Source organism: Atractosteus spatula, chromosome 7 (genome assembly GCF_055471065.1).
Source record: "Atractosteus spatula isolate fAtrSpa1 chromosome 7, fAtrSpa1.hap1, whole genome shotgun sequence".
Lineage (NCBI taxonomy): Eukaryota > Metazoa > Chordata > Actinopteri > Semionotiformes > Lepisosteidae > Atractosteus > Atractosteus spatula.
Genome location: NC_142712.1, coordinates 43011642 through 43035352, shown reverse-complemented (window position 1 = coordinate 43035352; position 23711 = coordinate 43011642). Strand labels below are relative to the sequence as shown.

The 23711-nt window shown below is 49.0% G+C and overlaps 1 protein-coding gene and 1 pseudogene across 1 annotated transcript; both read left to right on the top strand.

Annotated features, from left to right (window-relative positions):
- The first annotated feature begins 1549 nt into the window (after positions 1-1549).
- LOC148831069 (programmed cell death 1 ligand 1-like) lies at positions 1550-8144 on the top strand. The gene is made up of 7 exons (XM_088922035.1): positions 1550-1628; positions 2292-2639; positions 2910-3191; positions 4095-4220; positions 4924-4992; positions 5759-5830; positions 6045-8144. The coding sequence occupies exons 1-7, from the start codon at positions 1565-1567 to the stop codon at positions 6062-6064; spliced, it is 981 nt and encodes a 326-aa protein (XP_088778161.1). The 5' UTR covers positions 1550-1564; the 3' UTR covers positions 6065-8144.
- A 118-nt stretch (positions 8145-8262) lies between these two features.
- On the top strand, positions 8263-10983 carry LOC148831068 (uncharacterized; annotated as a pseudogene).
- The last annotated feature ends 12728 nt before the right edge of the window (positions 10984-23711 follow it).

Here is a 23711-nt window from a genome sequence, read left to right as displayed (position 1 = left end):
AACCTACTGAAGCTCAGCAGGTGTGTGCCTGGTTAGTACCTGGATGGGAGACCTCCTGGGAAAAGCTAAGGTTGCTGCTTGAAGAGGAGTTAGTGGGGCCAGTAGGGGGCGCTCATCCTGGGGTCTGTTTCAATCCTAATGCCCCAGTATAGTAAAGGGGACAATAAACTTAAAAGGGATGAGATGTAAAACAGAGGTCCTTTCTCTCTGTGGTCCTTAAAAATCCCAGGGTGTCTCTTGAAAAGAACAGAGGTGTTACCCCTGGTTTGCTTGATGGATTTCCCACTGTCCTTTACCAATGATACCTCCTAATAATTCTCACTATCAACTCGCTTCATTACTCTGTTCTCCTCTTCTCTGATAGCTCATGTGCGGTGAGAGTACTGGCGCACTTTGGCTACCACATCATCTAGGTGGGGTGGAGGAGAGTCCCCATTGTCAGCGAATCTCTCTGAATGGAGTATCCAGAGAAGTGCTATGTAAGTGTATTATTATGCTGTTCGCTGTTTTACAGACAGTATTCCCGTTTATGTCCAGCAGAGGGCGGGCTAGCTCTACTTTTCAAGTCGTTGTGCTCCTTCTGTTCTAACGGTGCTCAAGTCGTTAATCAGACCCGGCTCCTCGCCCGAGGGACACGCCGCTGCAGGCTCCAGTAGTTTCACCGCGGCTTGTTGAGCAATTTTATGTTTCAGTTACATATTAAATCTTGACGGAATTCCAACAGAATGAGACTTCCTTCTTAATGCTGTATTTTGTCCGTACTTTAGATATTCAAACTAAAACTTTCATTCACATTCTACTGATTATACAGCAAAGGGAAGTATTGGTATTAAAAATGTTAACTTCTCAGCACATTACAACCTCAGTCATCAGCCCTCTGGAAGGGTAGAAACCGGAGGATCTCGTTAGGGCTCTTTCTGGGCTCCTGTGCTGTCGTTTTACCGGCTGTCTGAGCTCACCCTGTGGTGAAACACTGGGCCCGTGAGCAGCAGGCTGGACAGCTCTGCCTGACCAGCCCATTCCAGGTGTCCAGGACAGGGGCCAGGAGGAAGTGACCAGCTGCACCTGCCCTGCCAGTCTGAGCCAGTTACAGACTGGCTGTGTGTCGCTATAATAGTACAGTAAGAGTGAGGACGTGTTCCTGAGTGAGAGCAAAGGAGGTTTGTAGAAATTCCAGATGTTTCTGTAAGATATGCAAAGTTCTCTTCCTAGAAACTAAACACGAGAAACACAGATCTGAGAAAGTGTGCCATCAGGTGGGATCAATCAAGCATGTGATACTTGTTAGACGTAATACTTATAGACATTTTCAGTTCATTAAAAGGAAGAGGAAACAGATTTGGCTGATGCTGCAGTTTCCACAAAGCCTGTGAAATCTGCAGTTGACACATAACAGGACTGTGGGGTCTGAGGCTGGTCAGGACTGGCAGCTCATGTGATACTGGGAAATATCATACCTCATGTCAAACACCCAGCCCTCTGGCATGAGCTGAGCAAGTTTCTCTTCTCTTCTCTTCTCCAGTTCTTGTCATTAACCAGGAGACACAGAGGCTGAGGTCCTGCCATGCTGCTACGGACCCTGACTGTGTATATGCTGCTCTGCAGAGTCAGTCTGAAGACCCAGGCAGGTAAGAGAGCCGTCCTGCTGACCAGCACTGTCCAGGGCTCTCTGCTCTTACTGTGGGCAGCCCAGGACACTGTCCCTCATGGTCAATGTGCTGCTGGACACTCTGATAGTGCAGGTCTAACAGTGACCCTGACCCTGCTGACCAGCACTGTCCAGGGCTCTCTGCTCTTACTGTGGGTAGCCCAGGACACTGTCCCTCATGGTCACTGTGCTGCTGGACACTCTGATAGTGCAGGTCTAACAGTGACCCTGACCCTGCTGACCAGCACTGTCCAGGGCTCTCTGCTCTTACTGTGGGCAGCCCAGGACACTGTCCCTCATGGTCACTGTGCTGCTGGACAGAGGTACACTGGAGACACTGCTGGATTAGTAAGAATATTGGTCCTTAAAATATTTACCCAATACTACTTGTTTACTGTTTCCAATTGGAAATATGCTTATTGTCAACAGACTATCCTGTGTTCTCTCTACTCTGAGTTCATGTTTCTTTGTTACTGTGTTAAATGAAGGAAAAGGCTTCAGTTTTGTAGACAGATGTATCAGGTTTATACAGCACAGTCAGAGATAATAATAAATATATCTCTTTCATCTCCACCACCTCAACATCACAGGACAGTCCAGTATCCTGGGCTGTGGTAACAGCTGTTTTGTCTTGTGTCCACAGATGTTCGCGTTGTTGTCCCGAAGTCCTCAGTCACTGGCCCCTACCAGAACAGCGTGACCCTCCTCTGTATCTTCTCCAATAACAACTCTGTCCCCATTGGGAATGTCTCAGTGCGCTGGGAGAAACAGCCCAACATTACTGTATTTGCCTATGAGAACGGACAGGAACAGGCTGATATTGAGAACCCAGCCTACAGAAATCGCACCAGCCTCTTCTCTGATGTAACTGCAGGGGCTGCCTCTATCGTGCTGGTGAACCTGTCCCTCTGTGACGCTGGGACATACACCTGTCGAGTGGGGAGCCCTGACAGTGGCTACGGGGAAGGACAGCTCACCCTCTCTGTGGCTGGTATGTTTTATGTATTGAATAGGAGTTTGTCATGTTGCTGAAGGATCAGTGATTTGTTAAGATATCAAAATTAATCAATATTATATTTATAAAAAGAATTTCTGTTCTCCTGGGACTTGTCTACAAATAGATAGTGCTCAATCATTTAAAAGAAACCCATAATCATTTTTAAAAAGTTTAAAAAACCTTTATAACACACAGTTCTCCATGATTCAAAGAGTGTGCAGTGAGGATTAAATAAAATTGATATTCTCCTGTCTGTGTTTTCAGCAAAGCCACTGAACTATACCTTCAGTTTCCAAGATTACAACAGTCTCAGCTATCTCTCCTCTGGCTGGTTTCCTGCACCGGTGGTGTTCTGGACTGATGGGGACAACAAAAACATCACTAACAGCAGCAGCACCAGCTTCACTCACAGAGCTGACGGCCTTTACGACATCAACTCCACACTTCTCTTGCACAATGTGTTCGACATTATGAGGATTCATGTTAATCACATCAACCCGCTGACTGGCCAGAATGAGACGGTGGTATTTCAGCAGATCACTGCAGGTAAGAAGTCTGCGATGTGTGATAGTAAGTCAGGGATGCTGTGTGAGTCGGATTCTGTCTGTATGTGTTTCTGTATCTCGAGACTCATAGTCCAGCTCTCTGCACCACACTGTCAGCACTGAGTGGCTGCAGTCTGGTCACACAGGGAGGAGGACTCCGCTTCTCCAGTCCTGCAGGGATCTCAAGGTGCTGAAGGCCATTCTGCTGTTTGGTCTGTAGTACAGCTGTGTCTGGAGCAGGCTGTCGGACCCGAGTCCAGAGTGCCCAGTGTCTTCTGGTTAGAGTTCCACCCAAGCCTTCAGTCACACAGCTTGTCTAATTACTAGTTTAACTGCACAGTGGAATTCAGGGGGAATGTGGGAATAATCCCCAGTAAAATAAAACGGAATTAGGAATATTAATGAGGGATTAGGACCTGAGAATCCTTGTTTTAACCCACTTGTCTGAGAGTTAAACACCTGGCTGTTGGAGGAGGGAGTCAGGAGTTGACCAGGAAGAGCCACACAGCTGGAGATGGGCTGGAAGAGGGATCATGGGATGCTGGATTTTCAGGAAGGGATGTCATGAGAAAGAGAGTAGCAGAGGTGCAGGAGACCTTGGTTGCTCTCATCTATCCTGAACCTTAATTAAAAACCCTGCTACTTACCAACTTACTAACCAGACTAAGTGACATGAGTGTTATGAGTAAGTAGTTGTAAGAGACTTTAAGAAAAATTACTATGCATGTTTAAATATGAAAATGATTAGGTTTATTGTACAATGAATTACTCAGGCTGGAGCACATGACAAGAATCTAGGCTCCCCAGGAACTGAGTCTGTTACTCCTGGTCTGGAGTTTATTGCAGTTATATAGAAACAGACTGAAGTGTCTCTTTGTCAGTGACGCTGGCTCTGTTCCTGCAGGTCCTCCCCAGCGTCCCGACCACAGTGTTTATATAGATGTAGCAGTAGCAGTTGCAGGAGTGCTGGTTGGGATTGTTATCACTGCAGGAGTTTGTAACAAATGGAGACAGGACAGCTCCAGACAAGGTAAGGACATGAGCTCTGACCACTAAAGCAGGAAGGGGGAGTGAAATGTATCTGCAGCCTCTTTATCAGCAACTTACTGTCATGACACCTCATCAAGACAGGATACAGGGTCCCAGCAAGAACATGATTCTTGTTCCTAAGGAACAACATTGTCTGCTCAGTCAGTAACAGACCCATCACTGGGCAGTGCTGTAGTGACACATTCCAGTAAATACAAGGTACAGTGCAGCAGGTTACAGAGAGGCAGTGCTGCTGTGTCAGGGGCAGCAGGTTTAACCCTCAGCACTGGACTGGGCTCTGCTGTGGCCACAAATCTGCCTGGAGTCTCACAATCCCTTTTGTTTAACTGTTATCCAAGTGAGTGCACCGAACTATAATGACCTTTAAATTGATATCTCAGTTTAAAAACAATTGTGCACATCATACCTGCACAGTTTTAGTAGAGTAATTTGGAGTTTTTCATACAAGCTGTTAGGACTGAAATATTTGTGTCATTTTTACAGTCATTCAGAACAGTAATGTTTCCTCTGAACCTGTCGGAACAAAGATTAGGAGCTGCAAGTGTGTGTTGTGTCTGTGCCAGTGTGAGCTGTAACTGCCCTGAATTAAACACAGATCAGTGACTCCACTGTCTTAACCCAGCTGTGGAGAAACTCCTGCAGAGAGACAGGCTGGATCACTGACAGGTGCTGCTGTGTTTCAGGCCCAGATGCTGCTGGAGCCGATGACAGTGAGCCACTGGACGTAAATGACCAGCATGAGCCAACAGACAGTAAGTGTGACTGAAATAAACTGTTACGCATTCCACTCGCGTCTCAGTCCCGTCTTGCATTCCGACGCGCACACCCTTTCACAAACGGTCACGCCGCAAATAATACACCTATCACCGTTTACTCCCCTCACTATTTTAGCTCTCCTCTTTTCTCACTTCCCTGCTCACTATTGCGGATACTCATCGAGCTCCTAAGTGCGCGTTATTCTGTTGCTTAAACTTCGGTATTTGATCTCCTAGCCTGCTCCTCGTTTTCGACTTCGCCTTGTGATTTCGGTTGTTGCTTCCTCGTCGTCTCTCCGTGTTCTGACCTACCCGCCTGCTTCCTGGTATTCATTTTTGCTTGCCGATTCGGCTTAGTGTTTTTCTCTGTCTCCTGAGTCCTGCACTGGATCCATTACCCCTAACAGCCCCATTCTGACATGAGCACCACAGACTACCGCTCCCACCTTTAACAGTGTCATGCTGTAGAAACATAGCCCAACTCTGTCATTTACTGAATTATCTATTGTCCTCATTAAGAGTCCTTCATTAAGGCTGTTAGGGGTCTCTGATTTGGCTCCTGTGTTATTAGGACAGACATGTTTCCTCTGAACCTGTCGGAACAAAGATTAGGAGCTGGAAGTGTGTGTTGTGTCTGTGCCAGTGTGAGCTGTAACTGCCCTGAATTAAACACAGATCAGTGACTCCACTGTCTTAACCCAGCTGTGGAGAAACTCCTGCAGAGAGACAGGCTGGATCACTGACAGGTGCTGCTGTGTTTCAGGCTCAGGTGCTGCTGGAGCTGATGACAAAGAGCCACTGATCAGAAGAAAACATCGGCGTGATTCAATAGATGGTAAGTGTGACTGAAATAAAAGGTAGTAACCCAGTTCTGCAGATACGGAACAGCTCTCTTCCTGTTGCCCGCTGGGCACTCTGGGACAGTGTTCTGTAGTTTCTGTGGGAGTGAATTATTCCTGATTTGCATGCCCCCTCTTCAATCTCACTCTTTCCGTGCTGAAAGTAATGAAGTGCTATTGAACAATTCCTGATTTGTTTGATTTATTTAGAACCCAGGGTAAATATGTAATGAAGAGGAGTTGGAGGACTCAAGAAAGGACAGTGGCTGTGCTCAGAAGATTAAGAATCTGGACACTGTTTGAGCTGGATTCCTAAAAAGCTCTGAGGACTTTGTTGTGTATTATAGACACCTAAGGCAACTGAGTGAAATTCCTTCCAACCGTTTCTTAAAAGTTCTCAACCACTGGCCAGACACCCTTAGTTCTGTTAATGGAACTCCGAAGGTTTTCTCTGAAGAAAAGCCCTGCATTTTTATCCTGCCAGGTCCAGTCTGGACTGTACAAAACCCTACACACACACACTCTCTTACACACACACTTCCTCCATACACACTCCTATACACATACATGTTGTCAGGGGAGAGTTTATGTGGAGGCACACAGACCTCTACCTTGAATGTCAAGAGCAGGGGGCTCGTCCTGGGAAGCCTCTGCAGCTCAGCTAGCAAAGCGCAGGAGTTACCTGGTGAAGGACACTGAGGGGGATACTTGCTTGGCAAGAAAGGAAAATGTATTCTGAATAAATAGGGTCTTCCAGACGTAATCTAAAGTAGAATATCAGGTATAAAAAAATTGTAATAACATATTGTCAACAATATTGACACACAATATTGTTACAAAATTAGACATGTACAAATATTCATTACCCAAACATTAAATGCTGCTAATAATACCTTACATTTTTTTAACCTGGACAATATTAGTGTAGTAATCAATAAATAACAGAGAAATAGTAAAATAGAGATTTTACTCTACCACTCACCTGTGGTAGCTCCAGGAAATATGACTAAGGATTTTATTTCTGTAATGTATAGAAATAGTGGTTTTCTTAAAAAAAGGGTTTTCAAAAAGATATTTCTAAAATTCAGTGCCTTGCAAAAGTATTCACCCCTCTTGGACTTTTTCACATTTTATTGTGTTACGGCATGGAACCATGATGTAATTAACTGAGTGAGAATTGTTGCTACTCATCAACACAAAGTTCTCTATAATGTCAAAGTGGAAAAAGAAATCCAGACAAGCTCCCAATCCCAACTCTGCCAAGCAAACTTCATAAAACACACATTCCTAGTCACGGCAAGATCACAGGGGAATATAAACATTGTCAAAGGAAGACCAGATTCAGAGGGACCAGTTGGAGTACCTCAGCCCCCTGTGCCAGCTCCTACTGCGCTGAACACTGAGGGGAAAACTGGACCAGCACAACAGGAAGTCTTGAACAGTTCCTCACTATTGTGGCTATAGGATGTGCATGTACTTACTGTCGGCATTGAGCGGCTGCAGTCTGGTCACACAGGGAGGAGGACTCCGCTTCTCCAGTCCTGCAGGGATCTCAAGGTGCTGAAGGCCATTCTGCCGTTTGGTCTGTAGTACAGCTGTGTCTGGAGCAGGCTGTCGGACCCGAGTCCAGAGTGCCCAGTGTCTTCTGGTTAGAGTTCCACCCAAGCCTTCAGTCACACAGCTTGTCTAATTACTGGTTTAACTTCACAGTGGAATTCAGAGGGAATGTGGGAATAATCCCCAGTAAAATAAAACGGAATTAGGAATATTAATGAGGGATTAGGACCTGAGAATCCTTGTTTTAACCCACTTGACTGAGAGTTAAACACCTGGCTGTCGGAGGAGGGAGTCAGGAGTTGACCAGGAAGAGCCACACAGCTGGAGATGGGCTGGAAGAGGGATCATGGGATGCTGGGTTTTCAGAAAGTGATGGCAATGAACCACTGGACTGTAGCAGAATATCCCTCTGTGTGTGAATGAACACAGGTCTGCTGGATACAGAATAATCCCTTAATATAGGTCCTGAATATGTGAAGTGATTAGTATTCTGTAACTAATACCATGTTCATAGATTGTTTATAATAAACTGTCAAAACTGATATCTGAACTGTAACCTGAGAAATAAGGAGAAAAACATTCCTTTATTTATTGAAATTTTCATGCACTTTTTTCAAGTATTTTTTCATGTTAATTCCCTTAATGGCTGCAGTAATAGTGCTTGCTGTTGTGGATGTACGACACACTACAGGCAGAGGGGTTCTCTTCTGTGATTTGTAATGAATCTGTTTACCTCATAACTCTGTAATAAAATCGTCCAACAAATATTGAGGTTCTTAATTCTTCTGTGAGAAACAAACAAGGGTCAAGGGTTCTCCACTCCTGAGCCCAGAGCTCCTGTCCCCTCCACACAGAGCAGACTGTGTTCCTGATGGGGCTCAGTGTGGTCACACGTGAGCAGAGTCCAGACTCGGGCAAGTTTCTCTGTGAGCAGGAAAGGAGAACCATGTTCTTCCCATTAAAAACCTCTGTTCCTGTCGACATTAAGAGGCCACACATCAGCCTCAAAATAGTGTTGGTCCTTGGTAAATGTGTTTCAGCAATGAGTGGTGAGGAAAGTCGTCACACAGGAGGTGGGAAGGCTGTGAACTTTCACAAAAAGAATGTGTTTCTGAGGTTGAGTTTGTGAGTTTCTGTGTCATTCTTACTAGCTTCAACTTTCGTTCAACTACATTTGCTCTGGGACTGAACTCAGCTGGACTAATACGGACAGATAATCTAAGACAGAAAAACGGCTCCTTTAAAACTAGTCAACCACTGCACTGAACTTCGTGGTATTTCGAAATGCACAATGTTTATGGTTTGCTCTTTTACAATTGTACTGCATTCCCACTTATCTCCAGCAGAGGGCAGTCTAGCACTAGTTTTAAAGTAGTTGAGCTCCACTGAGCTTGAGGAGCTCCGTGAAGCTGCCCCCCCTACAGACAGCACAAACGATGAAATCCACCTCATTCGTTAGTGCTATGTTTGTGCCGTTGAAAGTAATTCAAAGCTGCTTTCTTTCCCGAGATATAGCTCCTTCTTTTTAGGGGTGTGACATCACTAAGCCCCCCTACAACGTCGTAGGGGAACCGGACCGGTCTCAATCGTTAGTGCTGCATTTGTGCCGTTGAAGGTACCGTTTGTGCTGCTTTCGTTCCCGACATATAGCGCCTTGTTTTTCCGGTGTTCACGTGACCATGCTCGGCGACTTTGACCTCCAGTGACCCTGTCTGCCGAGTTCAGGCGTCTGTTACCGGTGCGAGATAACAGTTCTGCAATTGTGTTCCTCTGTTTGCCCGGGTAGAGGCCGGGATTTAATATCAGTGTCTTCTGTGCGTTTGTGTGAGCAGGAAAATTAAATTTGTCACGAATAGCACATACCCTAATAAGAAGAGTGGCGGGTGTAGTCTCAAAAGGCGAACACTAGCAAACACTTGTATGTTCTTACTAAGAGGCTTTAACCTAAAGTCTTAATACTTCGTAGTTGTGTGCTTTTTTAAAAAATCTGAAGAAGTGATCAGGTTCTTAATGTCTCCTTCTTAAATAAACACGCGCACCAAGGGACGTGTAAAGATTCGACCCGTTAGTCGAGCCACCTGTTTAAAAAAAGGCTTGAATATGCAACTTTACGAAGACCACTGTTGCACTTTTCATGCAAAGCGCACTCTTTAACGTGAAAAAGAACCAGGGTGTTTTTAAGGGGCACTACGTACAAGGTTGTCGCGGGTAGTAAATAACACATCCGAGAAGCAACACTGGAAGGTCCACCGTCTCACACTTGCGGCAATTTTGGAAACATCTTTTTTATTTTCACATAACAGAAGTGGACATATATCTGAATTCTTAAATAAACTGTCATTATCCGTGTGTTTATATTGTAACGCTTACGGCCGACAGACACTGTGTAAGAGCCGGCGTACCAGAGCAGGTGACGTCACCGCCCTTCCCTGTGATAGCAGGACTACAGCTACTGGGCTGTTGAGAGATCTCTCTTTAGCTCACGGGGCTAGGTCGCTGCAGAGAGACGCGGAAGTCCCGGGTTCGAGCCCCGGACAGTGTGGGGCCGACCTGATGCGGCAAGGGCGCCCGCCTGAGCCCCCGTTGCGTTACATTGGTGTCAGCAGTGGGATGAATGAGCAACTCGTGGCAGACATTACCCGACTCTGTTAAGCGCCGGCTGACGCTGACAGACGCAGAACCCATCGGCAGCACACATAGGGAGCCTGAGCAACTCCTGGGTGCGACAGGTGGCCACAGCCCTTACCAGGGCTACCCAGTAGTGGCCCCGCCAGTAGAATTGGGGCGGCTGCCCCGGAGAGAAGATGCCCTCCCTGCCGGAGCCGATCAGCGATTCCCACACCCATCGGCGCGGGTGCGACCAGGTCGCTACGATGGTGAAGCGCCTTGGGAAACCTATGAGGCACAGTTCCAGCTCGCGGCCCGGACGAATGGCTGGAGCCGGGCGGAGATGGCCGGCCACCTGGCGGCGGCGCTGGAAGGAGCGGCCTGCCAGGTGCTCCTGGACGTCCCGGAGGAAGACAGAGGCGACTACGCGGCGCTGGCGGCAGCCCTCCAGCTGCGCTTCGGTGTAGAGGAGGCGCCGGACTTGATGCGGGAGAGGCTGGCCCTGCGGCGGCGCCGACCAGGAGAGCGACTGGGCCCGGTCGCCGCGGATGTCATGTTCCTTGCCCGCCGAGGATACCCAACTTTCCCCCGGGAGGCGCAGCAGGAGATGGCTCTCCAGGCCTTTCTCAAGGCCCTCTCGCCAGAGGAGCTGCGGCGCCACGTGCAGCTGACCGCGCCAACATCGCTGGAGCAGGCCTTGGCCCTTGCCACACGGGCTGAGGCGGTGTTCGGGGTGGCTGGAAGCGCCACCAGACGCAGTGCGCCCTGCCGGCTGACCGAGACGGCGACGGAGGAATCCAGCGAGGGGGAAGAGGAGCCAGCCCGGGCAGCGACCCCCGCGGAACAGCCCCGCACGCTGATTTGCGACCGCTGCGGGAAGAGAGGACACCGAGCCCGGTTCTGCCGGGCACCCGAGCCTCGTCCTCCCCGATCGGCGTCGGGAAACGGGAACGGGGCGGCTCAGCGCGGGGAAGGCCGCCCTTGAACACCTCAACCCCCGCTCCGGAGAGCGCTGTAAAAACCGGTGCCCCTCACGCCACCGTGGGGCGAGTCGGCTGTAGCCGAGGCCTGTACCTCCAATGCCGAATCGAGGACCAACCCTGCCTGGCCCTACTCGACACCGGTTCTTCGGTGACCCTACTCCGACCGGGCGTCCTCCCCGACACTGAGGGCACCAACCCCCCAGGATGGGAGGCCTCCAGCCTGCGGCTAAGGACCGTGACGGGACAGCTCGCTGCAGTCCGGGGGAAACAGGTGCTTGCCTTCCGTCTGGGTGCAGCGACGGTGCGCCACCCCTGCTACCTCGCACCCATCCAGGAGGACTGCATTCTGGGGCTGGACCTGCTGCAGCGAGTGGGGGCCAGTTTGGACTTGGACCGGCAGGAGTTGGTGTGGCAGGGGGAGCGACTGCACCTGGTGGAGGGCAGGCCCGGCGAAGGCCGAGGGACGCGGGCTTGCCGGAGCCGGGGGAACAAGAGGCGGCGGCGGTGTCAGTCGCCGGGGCAGACCAGGCCTGTGAGCCGGGGAGCGAGCGTGCCGGATCCTGCTCCCGAGTCAGCCGAGGGGCCAGACAAATGTAGCGTTGCAGGTTCTTTTCAGAACTAAAGAACAGTGGAGACGCGATTAACCAGCCAAAACACTGACTTTATTTGACAACCACACCAAAACCAAACACAGGATCTACACACACATGAGGAGACTGACGGAACACGTACACATATTTAGGGTGGTAATTACCTAACAACACACTACACTTTTACAGGACTACACAGGGCACTCGAATTACTAGGACATTATTTACACAGGTAGGGTCAGCCGCTGGTCATCGTGCTGACCCTCATACTCTCCCCGGCTACCACTCCCAGCATGCCCCGCGGTACTACGAGCGCCTAGGGGCGCTTCCTCCTCACCACCAGGCGAGGGCGTTACAATATTTACAGGGGTCTTATGCGCAAACATGAAGCGATTTACCTTTGTGTTTCCGGCCAGTCCTTGGTGTAGAATACAGCACACACACCCGCCCTCTGAAGACACCGGTATGGGTGCCTGTGTTAGATCCTCAGGTGAAGTCGAGTCTTCTGCAGTCTGCAATGTAATGACCCAGACATGTTTGCTTGTCCTGCACCATGAAGTTGCCCACCCGCCCGTCGAACAACACAAACGACGAAACGCACCGCAATCGTTAGTGCCGGTTTGTCGCTGTAAATAACGTTTGTGCTGCTTTCGTTTCCGAGATATAGCGCCTTGTTTTTTTCAGGTAATCACGTAACAATCTTCAAGGATTGTTACCAGCAAATTCGGTACTTTGCAGCTTTTACGGGAATAAACAGTCTTACATTTAGGGAGGAGTTACTATGTTAGTTCATTGGGTTAGGTGTTTTCTTTTCATTTTTAACCATGTTCTCGAAAATATATTGCTTGTGTACTCCTTTCATTGGTGAAGAGACACCAGTTTCCAAATTACCGCTGTTACAACTCGAGAGCCCATATTCACATTTTTAGGTATTAGTTTCAAGATCGATCTAATTTAACAATAAAAAAAACAAAATTGAAAGCACGAGGATAATAATATAATTATCATAGACTTTACATTTCTATTCATTTTTGAAGTATAAAGCAGAAGGTGTTTCCCCTACCTTAAATATAGGATTAAAATTGTTCAAATTCCATGTATTACAGAAAGCAGCGGAGACAGTTATATAGCAAATAAAACATGTATTTATTTCGAAGAGTACGGGACATTGTGACTCAATAAAGGCGTTAAAATAAGCCGATGTAGTTATTTTGCAAATAAGTAAAGGATTTTAGAAATAGATTCTCATTGACAGTATAAAAGCCGATCCACCTGACGCTGCTAGCTTGAACAGCTCTCAGACCCGTGATTGGCTAAACCCCCGAACAGCTCGGGCCGCGATTGGGTGAAGAGTGAGAACCGACACTCTGATTGGGTGAAGCGCCACAGCGGAAGTTCCGAGAACATGTGGATACATAGGTGATGGATGTACTGTAGCCCCGGTTAACCGTGTGTGCTGTATGAGCATGCTGGACAGTTGCACATCCATTGGTTTCCAATTACTAATCAATCTTGAGATAAGCCGCACTAAGGTCAAAACTGAATAGCAGACAAATAATGATCATGGCATCCACAGCGCTTTCACGACTCCGATAGTATGTCACGATAGGAGTGCGCGCATCACGATCACATCGGGATACCCATTGCGACTGGTGCATCACTGTTCTTATATCGCGATATGGCGTACCCCTGACAAGATGCCAAACCCCATGTCGCGACATGGAGCCCGCATATCGCGATATGGCGTACCCCCGACTAAACTCCAACTCCCATGTCATGACACGGAGTCCACATATCGCGATATGACAAACGCCCCCGCGCCCATGTCGCGACATGAAGCTCGCATATCGCGATATGACATACCCCTGCAAAAATACCCCGCGCCCATGTCGCGACATGAAAGGCCCTATATCGGGATATGACATGCCCATCCAAAACGCCCACCCCCCATGTCGCGACATGGAGTCCATATATCACGATATGACAAAAAAAAATCACGACCATGTCACGACATGAAGCCCCTATATTGCGATATGACATACCCTGACAAAATGCTCCGCCCCCAGGTCAGGACATGGAGTCCATATATCGCGACATGTCCTAGCTGGGTATATAATGTCCTGATATGAGACCTTTGTTGCCACAGCGGTGCCAGGCTGGCATGGAAGCAAGGCGCCTGTCGTGATATACACTGCCGCGATATACATGGGGTCCCTATCATGATATGCAGCGGAGGTCTTGTCGCGATGCTATCCCACAGTTACGTGTTGGGCAACAGCGTGTCATGTGTCTTAGAAAATAAAAACCATAGATCGTACTATCACGGTGATTTTACATACATTATAACCACGGGTTTATGTCATAACTGGTTAACTTGTTGGCATGCGTCATGTCTTAGTATTATTCACATCTAAGGAGGCTCATATGTTTATGGATATTGAATGTTAAGGGTACGAGCTAAACTGTAACAGAGCGCTTGAACTCGGCAGACGGGGTCACTGGAGGTCAAAGTCACCGTGCATGGTCACACGATCACCAGAAAAACAAGGCGCTATATCTCGGGAACGAAAGCAGCAAACGTAGCACTAACGAATGAGAACGGATTGATTACCCTACGACATTGTAGGTGGGCTGAGTGACGTCACGACCCCGTAAAAACAAGGCGCTATATCTCGGAACCGAAAGCAGCACAAACGCTACTTTCAACTGCACAAACGTAGCACTAACGAATGAGGTGTGTTTCATCATTTGTGCTGTCTGTAGGGGGGGCAACTTCACGGAGCTCCACTGAGGATGTCGGTGACAAAGCCATTAAGCGTTAAGCGGCTCCACAGCCGAAATTTTAGCATCGAATAAACTTTTATTTGTTCCCTTTCAGCCTACGCATGCTGACGCAGCTACCTACTCGTACTTAATTAAGCAACAGTGTCGATTTTCTGAGAATCAGCCCCTTGTTGCACGGGCCATTAAAATGAAAGGCAGCTGTGTGTTCGAGCGTAGCTGGAACGACTTACAGTCTTTATATCCACCGATTCCATCGCCTCGAAGTATTGTAAGTATCCTTTACGTATTCTTGCTTGAAGGGAGAAAGTCTTTCAGAAGTGCTATCAATAAAACATTACTAATAAGGCATTCAGAAACGACTGAATTACAGCATGTAATTTATGTGAACTGCATGTTTATTACTTGTGTTGAGAGGTTACAGCACTTCGGTACATTGGCATGTGTGCTGTATATACACCCATAGTACATACTGTATGAAGCGCACACAATACTTACAGAACAAACACACCCCAGCTAGGTACCACAACACTGTCCAGAACCGTTTCCCTCCTTCAGAGATGCTGTGGTCAGTAGATCAGTACATCAGATCTGATCTGCTCTGTGTTGTGTATTGAAAGAGTTTCAGGTGGGTAGCTGCATCAGCATGCACAGGCTGAAAAGGAACAGGTAAAGGTTTATTTCATGCCGAAAATAAAAGAGATGCAACATTTCGGCTGCGGAGCCTTCTTCAGGCGAAAGAAAAGAGCTGATCGGGCCGGTCAGACTGCAGTGTTACAACCACGGAGAGATGTACGTGTCGGGCCTTGTAGTAGACCCTATGCGATGCGGTAAGAGCTGGAGAAAACAGAAGACGTGGAATGGGAGAACACACGGGAGTTTAATAGTGCACAAAATAATAGTGACAATCCGTGAGACAGTGAATGGGGAAGAGAGAACGGCATCCAAATCCAAACAGGTCCAAAGGCAGGTCAGGGCACAGTCCGGGAGTCCAGCGGCGAGTGATCCATCCTGGGACGCGACAAGGATTAAATCCCCAGGAGGGGGTAACACACGGACAGACAAAACAGGAGGTCCAAGGGTGACGGGGCAAGATCCTCCAGGCCCCGGGCTCAGGAAGCGGGAGGTGTCGGGAATGAGGCCTATGCCCTCAGGAGACGGACGTAGGGTTTCCTGGTGCCAGGCGGGCCTCGCGACATCCTTACCCTAATGATGAGCCCCGAGGACTGGAGGAGCTAGTCTTTAAATAATACACCTAACAAGGTACACCGGGGGAGTTAGCAACAATTACAGGAACAATAACAGGAGTAGTGGAGCGCCCTCTAGGGAGGGATGTCGGGCGTGACAGCGGGTGACCAGGTCAAGCTGAAGGAAGAGCCAGTCGGGCCATGAGTGACCTACTCAGGCTGAGAAAGAGACTGTCAGTCAGCAGGAGACCTGGGAAGGCTGCGAGAGGGATGATCAGTCCATAGCCCAGTCTGTCAGGCTGAGGGAGAGCACATCACAGCATGGATCAAACAGCAATATCTCACACACTGGGACACACACACACAAACACAACATAAACTGGAATGCGACATAACTCTAAATAGACAATACATGCTAGCTGAATATTTGACCAACATAAGTAACAGCGAAAAGAAACAGACCCTGACGAAGTACAGGCTCAGTGACACAGCCTGGCCATAGAAACTGGGCGACACAGGCAGACCTGGCTGTCCAGAGAGGACAGGCTGTGCTTCCACTGCCAGCGGGAAGAAATAGAGACAGAGGTGCACTTTCTACTGCACTGTGACAGATATTCTGTGATTAGAGAAACATTCTTTCCCATATTCACAAATCTAATTCCAGAAATCCCACACCTGCCAAAATCAAGTCCCAATCCTACTGGGAGAGGGAGGAGTTGAACTGGCAGCCCAGTATGTGATCTCCTGTCACAGCCTTGTCTGTATTATAAATGTCTTTAAATATCTGTAGATTTTTATTTATGTTAATTGTACTTGTTTTGTTTTTCAACACTGATCATGCCAATAAAGCATCTTGAATTGAATTGAGTTGTGACCTGAGGGAGACCTGGTCAGGACGAGGGCAGCCAGTCAGGCCGCGGGAGACCTGGTCAGGCCGAGGGCAGCCAGTCAGGCCGCGGGAGACCTGGTCAGGCCGAGGGCAGCCAGACAGGCCGCGGGAGACCTGGTCAGGCCGACGGCAGCCAGTCAGGCCGCGGGAGACCTGGTCAGGACGAGGGCAGCCAGTCAGGCCGCGGGAGACCTGGTCAGGCCGAGGGCAGCCAGTCAGGCCGCGGGAGACCTTGTCAGGCCGAGGGCAGCCAGTCAGGCCGCGGGAGACCTGGTCAGGCCGAGGGCAGCCAGACAGGCCGCGGGAGACCTGGTCAGGCCGAGGGCAGCCAGTCAGGCCGCGGGAGACCTGGTCAGGCCGAGGGCAGCCAGACAGGCCGCGGGTGACCTGGTCAGCTCTGGAGGAGTGGTGGCTCAGTCCTGTGTTTCACAGGTGTCATTTCCTCTGGCCCTCCTGAAGGCTGTGAGCGCTGTGTCTGCCCTGCAGTGACAGAGAGAGAAATGACTGGTGTGTGTGGGGACGAAACCATGGGAACAGGAAACTGTAGGTGAGACCTGAGTGTGGGTTGAAGTGCAGGTCAAAGGTGGCTGGAAAATCACACTCATCTGTGTCTTGATCGACACATACAGCGCACACGAGACACACGCTCGCACACACACAGCGCCTGCGCAGAGCCAGACGAGCCACCTGCAGCGGAAATCCGGTCTCCTTTTGTGGAGGAGCCCTAGCAGAGTGAGACAACGTCAGCGGGTTGGAAGATCAGGCAGGGTTTTCCTCTGGAGCTCAGTGTGGCAGAGGGAAGTCTGACGTTTTTGGTTTCAGATTGAGATTGAAGTTGCCGGCTTTCACAGGTGAAAAACAATCAAATGACAGCTTTGCTTTCTGAGCAACAGGGGATTCCCTTGCAGTATCACTGTCATTGGGCTTTTCTCTAAGCTGCACCAAGGCGTGTAGGGTGTCAGGATGGTGTTGTGGCACAGGATGAGCTGCAGCGTGCAGGACAGTGCCTCCCAGCTCCCATCAGCATGAGATCTGTCTCCAGTTGTAACACCCCTGAGAGCATGGCACGCCCTTCCTGCATACTAGAGCAACAGTCCTTAACCTTTACTCTAGAAGACAGGAGCCCACCCGCTGTGAAGGTGCTTGTGCTTTTTGTTTACTGTCCACATTGTGTGAGCTGCCTCTGTCCAGATCAGCTTCACAGACGCCTGGATTAGTCACAGCAGGAGCTCGGCCCCGCCCTCTCTCACTGCACGGCCTGCAACATGTCCTTCCCTCTCTCTCCCTCTCTCACTGCCCCCTTGCCTCCTTCGCTCTTTTATCTGCTGATGCATTTCAAGAAACTCTGTGTGTCACCATTTTCAGATTACCTCCACCCCGTGCTCCCCCAAGCCCCCTTCACACGTTCCACCCCCACAGGAGACCGGGAGACCGCTGGCTGTCAAGAAAGGAAGTGGAGTCCACCCACAGCTACGCATAACGCCCACACCAAGCCACAACCCCATGGCCACACGCAGAGACGCCAGGACTGCTCTTCCAGGGCTTATTTGCAGGCTGACCCAGCACAGACCTAAGCAGAACTGTACAGACTGAGCAAACCTGTGCAGAGCTGTGCCAAGCTGTGTAAACCTGTGCAGACCCAGCGCAGACCTGTGCAGGCCTGAGCAGACCTGAGCAGACCCAGCACCGACAGCTGCAGACCTGTATAGACCTGAGCAGACCTGTGCAGACCTGAGCAGACCCAGCACCGAACTCTGAAGACCTGAGCAGACCTGAGCAGACTTGTGCATACCTCTGCAGACCTGAGCAGACCTGTGCAGACCCAGCACTGACCTCTGCAGACCTGAGCAGACCTGTGCAGAGCTGTGCAGACCCAGCACAGACTTCTGCAGACCTGTACAGACCTGAGCAGACCTGTGCAGACCTGAGAAGACCTCTGCAGACCCAGCACAGACCTGTGCAAACCTGAGCAGACTTTATCACAGACCCAGCACAGACCTCAGAAGGCCGCTGAAGAGCTGTGCAGAGCACAGCTCTCGATTCTCATTTTCTTCAGTGAACAATTCAGATATGTTTGGAGTGTTCAGCAGAGCGCAGGCCACGTGCCCCTCCTGCCGCTCACGAGCTCAGCTCTCAGCACAGCACCCTGAGTGAAAAGGCCAGCAGACTGCTCAGTCTACAGTGAAGAGTGTGGAGCTGTCTTTCATTCATAAAATCCCAAAGCTCTTCACAAAACACAAGGAAAGACTTCATCTGAGACCTCAGCTGGATTAGTGTTCTGGTTTGGTTCTGGTCACTGCTGTCCTGGAAAGAGTCTGAAAAGGAGTGACCTGGATAATTCTGGGTCACAAAGTGTGCTTCTAACTGGTTAAAGCAAATGAGCTCTGTAAGGGGCGGATTATAAGTAGACTTGATGAATAAGCCCCCCCACGCCTGATCTCTAATTAGACCAATATTTTGTTTTGACACAAGAAGAGCTGTCCCTGTGCGTCTGCACTGCCTCTTCATCAGAAAGCGGAAGGAGTTGCTCGGTGTTGTGAGAAATCGGATGATGTAGTTCAAAGACCTGGACAGTTTTATAGATTTGTGTCTCAGTAGGAAAGACGTGGGAGAAATACTATACAGAGATAACATAAACTGAAAAAGACATGACAGATGGCAACGTTTCGCAGCGGGCGTTCGCCGTTTCTATTACTGTTAATAACAGGAAGTGAAATTTCACCAAGACAGGAAGTGGTTGCAAAGCCCCCACTTCCAGCTCTGGGCTGGTTGTCAAGGAGCTGCCTGCCCCCGTAGCAACCACCAGAGTTCGTGGTTCGGTGCAGGGCCGGTTATCGCTTTCATCGCTCTGCGGTTTAGCACAAACACCAGAACATCAGCCCGTGCCGAGTCTGAGCAAGTGGAAGAAAAATCCGGAGGTGTGAGCGATAAGCCGGATAGCGGCCATGTTTGAGAAACAGGCTGCCTGTGGCCGGTGGGCTCTTGGGCTCAATGCAAACCCCCAGGCTGAGCCAGTCAAGCACCGACACTCTCAGCACTAAGCTGCTCTGGCTGATCGTGTCTCCAGAGCTGGAGTCCAATACTGATGCTTAGAGAAACTGCTTAGAATGACTTGAGCACCGTGATGCACGTACTCTTCTTAAAGTTCACTGTGATGCAGAGCAGAATAACAGCTAACTATGCTGAAGTGCAGTCCGCTGAGACCACAGAGAAAGCACGCCTGCTGTGGGGGATTGCACGGCCAGCTCACAGTTCCAGGGTCCCGGGTTCAGTTCCAGTTCCGTGTCTGTATGGGTTTCGGTCAGCTGCTCTGGTCTGCACTCATGCCGGAGGTACATGAAGTAAAACACCCCTGCCTCTCTGGGATCCCTCAGGAAGTGGTTGGGCAGAATTCAGGAATGAAGAGCTGCCGAGCAACTGCACAAGAAAAACAGGCCACGAGGTGCCCCTGACCTTTCTGACCTTCTCATGTCATAAGGTTCATTGAACCAGGAGGGGCTTTGTCGGTCAAGAAACTGGAGTAAAGTTTAGTTTGGAAGGATTTGTCGTGTAAGAGCATAGTAACCCTCACCATTACTTTCTGGGTCGACTTGTGCATTGCGCCCTTCACTGCACAAATCCCACACCACACTGCGGAAATAGTGCTGAACTGCGCAATGTAATCCACTTCCTTCAGAACCCTTGTAAATGGCCTTAGACAGATGCAAGAGCCAAACAAAATAATCACCCTGGAGCTGAAAACAGAAGGAATGTAGATTGATTGTCAAGTGGTTCTCCGCAGGCTCAGCCTGCACATAAGCTGAACAGCGGTGCCGTGTCACAGCGAAAGTCCAGAGCAGAGCAGATTACTCACAGCGGAGAGATATTACAGGAGATACTGCTATCACTGCACAGTCATCTTCACGACCTTACTGCTTCTCCCAGGCTGCCAGTAATTCCCTCTCATTTATGCTGCTAATTAAAATAAATAAAACTGATGTCAGATATCACTTCAAAGCACAGCAGTACTCTGTTAAAAGCCACCTATTGAGATCTGATATTGAAGAGTTGTGTACAGAAGCTCATTAGAACTCGCCAAGGGGAAGATTTCAGGAAAAGAAGCAGGACTGAGTGTGCTTTCTGCTGAATTCTCCTCATGGGCTCCCAGTAGCTCGGCTGTAATTCTTCCCGGAAGGGAAGAGAGGCAATATTGTATTCCTGCTCTGTAATTTCGCTAATGAGCCTTGGGCTCGTTAACATTTTCGGTAATCGGTTCTGTTTTCTCCGTCGCTGCCGTTTGATGATGAGAAGGGGAAGTTTGGTTTTGCTTTCAGGCTGCTTCCTTGGCACATGTCAAATGACATTCATGCTGGCCTGTCCCAGAGCCGCAGGGAGACATCCCAGTCAGTTCCGGGAAACTGAAAGACTGGCAGAGATGCACAGTTGCCTGAGTTGGAGGTGAGTAGTCTCCAGTCCGGCTTCAGAGGAAATTCTCTCCTGTCCTTTAGGGATGCAGGGTTTTCTGGTGGTCCTGGTGTCCTTCATTCAATTGCTTTAATCCTCAGCCCAGATGTGGACTGGTACTGAAGATCTGTAGGGAAATACGATCTGCTGGGAATCAAGATATTTCCTGAGGGCAGACAGAGTATTACCTGCAACATGGGACTGGGCTGAAAATCCTTTCATCCTTTGCACAATCGAATGTACTGGTTTCTGACTTACTAATCAAGCTGTTCAGGGATGGGCAGCAGCCCGCACAGCCTCCTGCAGGCTTCCTGGGTACGTTTGACACCAGTCATGTCAACCACTTGCACTGTCAAAAGAAGCAAAGTGTGTTCACATTCCAGATGAGCTTCGTCTCTGCAAGAAAGAAAACTCGAGTTTCACTGCATTTAGGAAATGAAGAAATAACAGAATTTTATCTGGTGATCATCACTATCCAGTTCCTTTAAAGGAAGTACAGCTGCACACGTTGTGTAGAATCTGAGTGTGCAGGAAGAGCCTGAGGAGGAGTCTACAACATTCAGACAGCCTTTGCTCTCAAAATTATTCTGTCCTGAAAAATGGTTACATTAGGTTGTCCTTTGATCATGAAAGCTAATTTATTTACTTACATTTTTCACGTACTAAAACCATTTTTTCAAGCAATGAATTCTTATACTTAACCTGATTCGTAACAAAATAGACATAGTAAATAAATGTTGGCCAAAGTACTATTTTTCAAAGCCTTCCCATTTTCACTCACAGAAGAACCTGAAGAGGCTGAGCAAGACCTGTTGTTGACAGAGAGAATTGCACAACATCTTGTACACAGAGTTGTTTTTCTAGTCCTTGTTGTCCTTCCAGTAAAAACGTTACGTAAAAACCTTTTACCTTATCCTCCAGCAGTAAAGAGTCTAACGTGTAACACTACTGCAGTAATGCGGTCTCCTTATTAATTTATCTGTCCAGTGACAAGACTGACCGGACATTAATTCACCCGCTGCAAAATGATTCTGGTGAAGACTGAAGGTGTTTGCATTTTTAAACGCATCACTACAGAGGGCAGGGGATTCAAAGCCGCGGGTCCTCACCCTGGTCCTGGGTTCACACCTGCTGGTTTTCGTTCCAGCCGAGCTCTCAGTTACATCATAAACTGAATTGACCTAAAAACAGGACTAATTTGAGCTCTGTCATTGTTTTCAGTTCCTGAACACCTTGCAGGCAGCTTGAGAACTCGGCCCCTCATATGTAACTTGGATCTCCAGCTCCGGAGCAGAAACCAAACTTGCAAAGGCTCCAACTTGATCATTCAATTAAGGATTGAATTCAATTAGGCATTCAAGCCTTCAGTTAATACCAGGTTCAGCTGGAACAGAAATGTACAGGTTTTAGGGACCCCAGAGACTGTCCTGGATATTAATTTTTGTCACCATGTTATAAGCTGTACATGTCTGTCACCGCCGAAGCCAGAAACATGTTTGTTGTAATTAATCTGTACTAGAGAGCACTGACATTTAAGAAAATAAATCATGAGGAGTATTATTTTAAAAAAAGATTGTCTGGACTGAATGCAGACCATTCTTGAATTGCTGGTTCTGTTGAGTCAGTGATGAAACTGAGCCTGACTGCAAATTTCCACTTTTTATTTAGCAGCTGATAAGACATAAAGCGCATGTTGACCTTGGAGCCAAAGAATAGTTCAATTAAGCAATCAGATCAGGGGTGGGATGGACATCGGGCCGCAGAGGGGACTGGTAAGTGCGTGATAGGGCTGACACAGGGTACGCTCAGCCGGACTGTGTTCTTCATTCCTGAAGAGCAGCAAGCAGGATAATCCTGTTTTCTGTCAGCTCCTAGCACGAGAGCCCGAGGCTCTAGACAAACCTGTCAGCACTGTGCATGCGATCAAGCCCGGGCAGCAGTGTGGGGGAGCGCTGGGGCCCCGGGGGCCCGAGGGCTCAGGACAGGGAGGTTGTAGGTCAGATTCTTGGCTGAGGGGAGTGACCCAAGCTGCTTGCTCTGACTGCTCCAGTATAACATCCTGCTGTGCAAATGGGTAGAGATTTTTGCTCTAGGTAAAAATGGCTGATGAATTACCAATGAAGTCAGAACTGCCCCTCTTTGCACACTGAATGGGCCTGACCAGTACTGCACCCCTCCCAGAGCTTTTGTAAGACGCTGTTGACACTTGGGTGGAATTAGCTCCTCACTGCTTATATCCTCTGATCACAGCAGGACCCAGCTCAGACGACAGCATTTCCGTCTCTGCAGTCACAGAATGACAGGACAGTGAGAGAGCTCGCTCATTTCCAGTTAATCACCATTCTTACTGGAAACCCAGCACTGATTTTCACAGCAGCAGTAACCTCAGCAGGCTGTCTGCACGGCGTGGTCTCAGGGCCAGCACGAGCTCTTCTGGTGCACGAGAAGAGAAGTGCTGATTGGGAAGGTTTGGTAAATTTCTCTCTTTTTTTTCACTTTTGCTGGGCTCTGACATTCAGTGCGGCGATCAGATAAAAGGGGAAGGTGTCCTGCACCCACGCACCCTATCACACTCCCAGTGATCTGACACCCACTCAGTCAGTTACTCACTCACACCCACTTGCTCTGTGTCACACACACACTCTGGTCAGGACTGTCTGTGAGCAACAAGTGGCGCCTTCTCCCTGGCCTCTCGCTGCCAAGCCAGCTGGGCGTGGGGAGTGCAGCCGACCCGAGCTCCTGCCACAGGTTCGAGAAAAGTCCAAGCCACCGGAGGGAATGCCCCTACATTGCCGGGCAGTGTGGCACAGCACGGACCCCACCAGCCCCAATCATGCAAT